Source organism: Limulus polyphemus, unplaced genomic scaffold (assembly GCF_000517525.1).
Source record: "Limulus polyphemus unplaced genomic scaffold, Limulus_polyphemus-2.1.2 Scaffold2558, whole genome shotgun sequence".
NCBI classification, from domain to species: Eukaryota; Metazoa; Arthropoda; class Merostomata; order Xiphosura; family Limulidae; genus Limulus; species Limulus polyphemus.
This window is the reverse complement of record NW_013668168.1, coordinates 102896-111005: the sequence shown is the minus strand read 5'-3', so window position 1 is coordinate 111005 and position 8110 is coordinate 102896. Positions and strand designations below refer to the sequence as shown.

Here is an 8110-nt window from a genome sequence, read left to right as displayed (position 1 = left end):
CTGTTGTATTAAAGTTTTTCTTCATTACCCACTCAAGCCGTCTCCAGCCATTATTAGTCTCAAAGTGGGTTCCTCGTCATCGAAGATGAATTATCTTTAAAGTTAAAGGAAGAAGCATAAGGTGTATATATAAGTTATAAAACAAGAAATAAATCTGACTGGCTGGGTTTTAGTTACATGGGTGTGGATCTCTTTATGTGTTATGGGGTACAAAGAATATCATGAAAGTTGAAGGCAAGAAAAAACACAATACTTTGTATTTGTTTTACACCACCTACTTCCACTTGCAAACATCTTAAACAATCAAATGAAATACATACCTGCTAAACACTGGAAAAGTACCTTTTAAATCCAACAACCCAAAAATAACACTAGTGATCTCACTAAAAATGAAATTTCACCAACCATTTCCAACAGTACCAGTCTTCATAGATTACTGTCTGATGTCAAAATTACACTTCTGAACAAAAGTCTTAAACTTTTGTCCCACAAACAGTTTTGTTAATAAACCTAATTTTTTCTGACATTCTTGAATTCCTTTAAAAACTATGACTCAGTGCAACCTTATACATCAAGCCCTCATTCTTCTGATCACCATCCTGGATCTGCCTTTAAAGAGAAATCTTCTTGGACACTTTCCTCTATCAGACAAAATCTGACAAAAAATAAAATCTGCTCTTAATCTCTGTAAAAACGTTTATGTAACTGAAGCTAATTGGCAACTTGATGAAACTAATTTCTAGGACAATATAATTCACAAACACTAACAACAAGAAATTCAAATAACAACTGGTACAAACATCTTCCAGTAATTGTCACTAAAACAAGATTTTAATTTCTACGTAATATACACAGACCTAATAATCCAGGGTGTCCAGTCATATCTAATACAAACATGACACTCAAAAACATTATCTGTTAGGTCATCAAGAAATTAATGTCATTTTTTTTTAGATGAAAAAACACAAACAACTTGTATATCAAAACAAAACATCTATTAAATGAAATAGTCTCCATTCTTATCGATGATGCTTTTCCATCTTACAATCCGGGTGTTAATGCCCTGATTAAAGAAATCACTTGGCTTTGATGCAAAAAACATGTTGATGTCCTCTTTAACTCCATCCACATACCACTAAGATGGTGTTGCAGCAAACAATGGAGAATATGGTGGGTGGGGGAGAACTTCCCAACACAACTCCATAATCTTGTGTTGCATCAAACATGCTATATGTGGACATGCATTGTTGTGGAGAATAACAACACCTTCCTGATTGACGAGTGAAGGGCATTTCCAATGAAGGGATTGATTTAAACATTCCAGTTACTGACTATAGATCTCTGCATTGACAGTTTGCTGTGGATTGAGGAGTTTGAAATTAATTACTCCTTTGATGTCCCACCAAACACAAAGCATCACTTTCTGCAGATGGAGTCCAAGTTTTGGGGTCGGAAGTGGTTCTTGTCTAGGAATGAGCCATTTTTAGCATTTAATATTTACATAGAAAATCCATTTTTCATCACTGGTGACAATTCTGTTCAAAAATGGTTCACGTGCATCATGTGCCAGAAGAGAATAAATGTTCACACATTGGAAACGATGATCATCGGAGAGTTCATGAGGCACATACCATCTTCTTTATGGAGTTTTTCCATATTCCTTAGATGTCTACGTATTGTTTCATGAGAGACATGCAATTTCAGGGCCATTTCATGAGTGTGTTGCCTTGGGTTAGACTCAACAAGTGTCTTCATAGGATCAATATCAATTCCAACATGTCGGCCCCTGCCATCACAGTTTTTAAGACAATAGTCACCTATGAATGAAATTTGCTGAACCATTGTTGACATTTACGAATGTTCAAAACATTTCCATAAACTTCTTTGATATTGTTTGTGGCTACAGAGACATTGTTTCCCTTCTTGTATTCAAACAGCATTACATGCCAATTGTGTGTCTTGTTATGTGCCATCACTATAAGGAACTAGAGTATACTAAACTTTACACATTAACATGATGTTTAGGCAGTTCGTTTAACTATTATACGTGATGTACGTTTTTTTTGTGGGGGGTTAATGAAAGTGTTCCAAAACACGACATTAATTTCTTAACGACCTAATACTTATGTTGACCGCCATATAAATATATAAATACAAAACCCCTTTTTTACATCAAAGACACATTGCATTTTCTAAATATCATTGAGTGAATTAATAATAAAGGGCCATTACTTCCTAATATTATTCCTTCATTGAAGTTTAAGAAGCTTTTAGTTTATCTAATCCATCAGAATATCAAAAACTCTGATATAATCAGAATTGTCTTGATCTTGAATAACTTTTAATCCATTAATACATTCAGACTAACAGCAGTGCTTTGGGTACTAAGATGACTCCTAATACTTCTAACAAATGAATGGGTGATATTGGAAAACGTATCTTTGAAAAAAGTGCTGTGAAATCACACATCTGGAAATGTTACATTGATGACATCTTCACTGGACTGCCAACATTGAGTCTCTCCAGAATTTTTGACATTTGCACTCCTTCTGAAAAGCTATTAAGTTTACACTCGAGTCATTCTACAAAAAAAGATGGTCTTCTACACACTAATCTGTACAGAAAACTAAAAAATAGAACATAATATCTTTGTTACTAAAGTTGCCACCCTGCTCATGTTAAATGAAACGTTAGATATAGTCAAATCTTATACATCAAGAAAATTTGTTCTAATGAAAATAGTTATAAAAATATACAGAAATGATAAAACAAACAATAATACAAAGAGGTCATAAAGACTGAGATTGATAGAAAAGATAAACAAGAAGTAACATTCAATGAAAAACCATCCTCAAACAATAAAGTAACTAACAGAATTCATCTTTCAATCTTTCAAACCTCAAAAATATCTAATGTATTCTAGAAAACAGCTACATCAACTTATTAAATATTTAAAACAAATTATTTTCTGAAATTCTTATTTCCTTCTCATAAAAGTTCTGAGATAAGCTAAGATTAATTATATAGCCATAGAATGGTTGCTCACTGTCAAATCTACATTTCTTGAAACTATTGACATTTTTTTCTGACAAGTACAAGCATAACCCCATAAAACCAGGATAGAAATTACTTATATTAAACAAAATATCATGTATCTCGTACAGTGTAACTAACAATATGCCGGACAAACCTAACCAACCCCATCACTCATCAGTAGCATGGCTTTCTAAGGTATTGAAAATGGATTCCAGTCTAAAGAAGATAGAGAGATGGAAGAAGCTTATAGGATTGCCACTTCTAACAGTTTTAATCTTTATAACATTAAGTTTTTTCTGGCACCAATAGCCTTCAAACATTTCATATCTTTTCTTTCAGTTTATGGTTTCAATTTTTCGTTTAGCTATCTGTCTTAAATATTCAACACCTCTTATATTGAGTAACATTTCTAATCTCTTCCATACTCTTTATTTTAAAAATCTTTTTATTTTCATCTCTTCTTTTTGGACTTGAATCTTATAAAAAATGAATTAAATTTTTTACATTGTTTTCTGTTTGACTATGTTACAAATTTATCTTTAACATTTTACCATTTCATATTTATATATGATTTGCATTGAGAAATAAATAAAATAATAAAATGATAACATAAAAATATAGCAGTTTTAGAATTTTTCTTTAAACCACATAACTCAAAAAGTGATTCACAACTATGAAACAAACATGTGACTGCCTCACACCAGGCAGTTAGACTTCCTGTTTTTCAACTTATGCCCACACTGTACAGCTCATTTCCCCATTCTTCAGTTACCTCTGCAGAAAAAGTCCACCTGTCAAAAGCTCTTTTCATTCTTATGTGAATTACCAAAGTTTTTGGTCCTGAATGATTTTTGCTATCTTGAACATTGTTTATAATAAGTTGCTGGTAAATGAAACTATATATTTTGATTTCATTTGCAGCTACTTTTATTGAGTTATAAGATAAATAGTTTAAATGCTGAACTAACCTAAATAATTTTTGGCCTCAGTATATGAACAAGTATGCTCTCTTTTTATACAGGAGCGTTGTTCACCTTTGGCCCTTGTTAAGAGCTTAAAATAATTTAAATGGATTACTACAACACAGTCAGTCAGCTAAGGTGTATTTCAATATACTTGATCTGTTTCACATTCTTAATTTTGCATGTCCTTAAAGTTGTGTTACCAATTTTCTTGTTGTGGAACTGACGTAACCTTCTTTGAACAAGGATGTGTAAACTCATTAACTGCATTTGGTGTTTTCAATGACATTTGATCTTTATATCTAAAGAAATACTGCAGATGAATCCAGGTTTAAAAAGGCATCACAGTTGTTCACACAATTACACCATATGAAGTAGGGTGCATAGTTTTTAAAAAAAGTAAAGGATGTTTTGTATTATATGGCAAAATTTAATAAACTGGACATTTAGGTACTTCATATGTTGAAAGCTTACCAGAGTTTCATTTATTTGAATAATCATAATTCAGTTAATCAGTTAAATGTGAAAGTCATTTTTACATAGAAAATTTTGATGTTACATTTTATTAATACATAAATTTATAAATACTTGAGATTTTGTAACTACAATGAATTAAAATCTTTGTTAGATTTTCTTTAAACACTGTTGGTACATAAATTCAAAAATGAAAATCCAGTAAATGTTTTCTAGTGATAAACCTCATATTCAAAGTCACCATCACAATTATGTACTAGTGTATCAAGAAATGCTAATGTTGAACAGTAAAATCAGTACCTTTCTGTTTACTGTTTAAATATTCTAAAACCTGAGGAATATGATTTGGGTTCTTGAAAACAGTAAAAGGTAAAAGTATCATATACATATATCCAATAATTTTATAGTTTAAAAGACAGTGTGAAATCATCTAGCCATTACTTTCATGAAAACAAAGAAGGAAACAATCTAGAACCCATAGCTACATCATCAATCTGATCATAAAGTTTAACATTAAGAGAACATAAGAGAAAGTGTGATTCTTTAGCTGCAAAATTCATTACCTTCAAAAATAGAATTTTTTTAATCTTTAACTTATTCAAATTAAAGTCAAAAGTAAATCTATACACAATAGGATCCTTTCTTCGAAAGGAATGTTGATATACAAGGATTCAGTCTCAAAACTAGTACAATATCTGGATTATTTCCTCCAAAGGAATGTTAATATATGTGGACTCAATATCCAAACTAGCACAATAAACTCCTATCAAACTTTGTTTTTTATTTCATTAGGAATTTTAAAACTGTTTTTCATTGTACATTCGCAAGTAATATACTTCTTCAGGAAACCAACCAAAAATCCAGCCAATGTATGATTATTGTTCCAATGTTTGAAGCAGTAGGTTTAATGAACATCTTTATATGTGTATTTTAGGAAGACCTCAGAAAATCCCTAGATGATTTCCTACTAGCCTAGCTTCTGAATATTATGCTGTAGTTAAGACATTATCTTTTTTTAGCTCTTTAAACCCGAGCAGACGTTGGCAGCATCCGGCCAAAAATCCTGATTTACCCATCAAGTGGTGACAGTGTTCAATAACATTTATGTCTCTTTGGCTAAAAGCTAATCCAAACCATATTATCATCCACCTTTTATAAATAGACTGGAAATTTTATAAGGTGTGGTGATAATTATTAGGGCATCATAAAAATAATTCTTGCAGAATGTACAAAAATTTATGGATTTAAGGAGTTAATTTTAACAGATATTGTTGAACATAAAAGTCAATTTAATATAATCAGTGAAAATTGTGTATTTTTTATGCTTACACTAAGAAATAAGTTTTATTATAAAACAGTTTATTCTCAGTACATTACTATTTTCTTTTATTAATTGTGGTTTTATTATTTAGTGTTTCTAAATTCTAATAGTTTTCATAATGTGTTCTTTGTACCATCTTTTATAGATATTTACTCATTGTCAACGATTGATTCATCAAATTGGTTCACGAAGTCGTGGTGCAAGCCTCCAGGAATCAAGAGTGAACAAAAATGTTGTTGTGTCCCTTGTTGGGGCACTACAGGATCTTTTTGTCACCTTTCGATCTGCTCAAGGCTCCTACTTAAAAAGTTAGTTATATCTATAAACTATGGTCATTGGTTTTTGTTTTCTTGTTATACTCAGGGGCAGTTTTTTTTTCATAAGCTGGTTCATAAAGAGCTTTTGTACAACTGTATGGATATATGGAAGTAATTTAAAAAAATGACAAAGTAAATTACCTGTATTTTTCTCCAGACCTGAGATCAAGGGAAGAACGTTCTGAGCAATTTTTTACAACTCCTCTTTCACCCATGATCGATGGAGGTTTTGGTGACAATTTACTTATGGACCAAATGTTTGAACAAGTAAGCTGTGAAAATATCTAAATTCTCAACTAACTATCAAATCCCCCATTTTATTTTTAAAGTATGAGTTCAGAAAACTAATTGTTTAGTTTTATGTGAAATTATACACTCTTTCAAGTTGAAGAACAACAATTTTGTGACTCTTTCAGAATGACAAATTATAACTTTTTATAACTGATTCCTTCTGTAAGATATAATGTGTATAATTTATGTGTAACATTCATTAATTTTTTCCATTTCATTAATAAATAATTGTTTCATACTTTTTGCAGCAGTTGCTGAGAATAGACTGTGAACAATGTTTGTGAAAATCAGTGTGTTGTCTTTTTATACTGTTGGGTCATATATTAGCAACTTGTTTATTTTTGTTTGAGTAGTACACTTGCACTGATCATAAAGAGAGACTACCTGTCAATAAAAAAGATTTTCATTTTAACTTTAAATAACTGCTTGAAACGTGTTAATCTTTATTTGTTGAAACTCTTCCCCAGAAGTTTTCACAAGAGCAGCTACTTCAAATAGACAATAACAGCTATGTGGTGGATCAACGTGAAAAGGAAATAGCCCATGTTGTTCAATCCATAGCCGAGCTGAATGAGATCTTTAGAGATTTAGCAACAATAATCGCTGATCAGGTACAAGTTCAAGCTTCATTTGTTAGATATTGAAAACTACATAACTACAATAAACATTGAATACAAGTGTGAAGCTCACTAAATATATTGAAACTAAAAATGCCCTTTTTACAATTTAGATATTTTTCTTTTTATGCCGAGACATTTCCACCTTATAATAAGAGATTGAGTGGTTTAATATATGCACAATTTATTGTAGGTTTATAGTTGTAAAATCCATAGAAATTTGCTGGAAAAATTTCAAAAGGATATCATGAACACAATTTGCACATGGTATTAGGTGTTTCTATGTTCACAGAATGCATATAACCTATCAAAAGCGAAAGTGTGGAAACAAAATTATAAGTTTGATCCATCGGAAATCACCACAAATATCAATTTCTTATATAACTTGTGCTTTGCTTGTGTGCTTCATACTTGATATATTGTGAAAACTAAATAATAAAAAGGGTTAAAAATTTTCTGGCTTTAATCTCCTGGGTATGTTCAAGTGTTTATTTTATAAAATGTTGATCTTTCATAATTCTCTGTGTGCCTGGGCTTTGTGCATAAAATTTATGTAGTATATTTTTAATTTTCAATTCACACAAATTCCTTGTGAAAGGTGTGATTCTCTGTTGTTGTTGTCATATAACATATAGATATAGGTGTATCTGCCCAGAATATTTTATCATGAAATCATAGCTGATTACAATTTACAACAATCTACTTTTTGTAATAAATGGGTATTTAAAACTATATTATTTTGAGTGCAAAGTATAAGTGGCCATTGAGACTTTGCAGAGCTTGAAATGATTAAAAGCTTTAAGATATCGGTTATTAATTTAAGCACAACTGTGATTTTTATCTTAAGCAAAAAAAATAGTTTTTTTAAGATTAATTTTAACACCACCAAAATATTTTATCACTTGGTACCAATATTTTTTAATGTAATTAACTTATGGATATTTCAAAAAGACTTAAATTGTGACTCCCATTTAGTAAAAAAAAATAGTTAATGTCATAATCTTAACATAACAGCAAATGTACAACGTTTCAACGAGGTTTTCTCATCATCAGGTACCTGATGAAGACAAAATCTTGTCGAAACGTTGTACA

At 30.8% G+C, this 8110-nt stretch overlaps 1 protein-coding gene across 3 annotated transcripts in view; it reads left to right on the top strand.

Moving 5' to 3' along the window:
* Positions 1 to 8110, top strand: part of LOC106467295 (syntaxin-16-like) — a 41711-nt gene that overhangs the window by 29606 nt on the left and 3995 nt on the right. For all 3 annotated transcript variants that reach the window (XM_013927633.2, XM_022395441.1, XM_022395440.1), the window contains exons 7-9: positions 5939 to 6101; positions 6268 to 6377; positions 6869 to 7012. In XM_013927633.2, coding sequence (XP_013783087.1) covers positions 5939 to 6101; positions 6268 to 6377; positions 6869 to 7012 — 417 coding nt within the window. The remainder of the gene's footprint in view (positions 1 to 5938; positions 6102 to 6267; positions 6378 to 6868; positions 7013 to 8110) is intronic.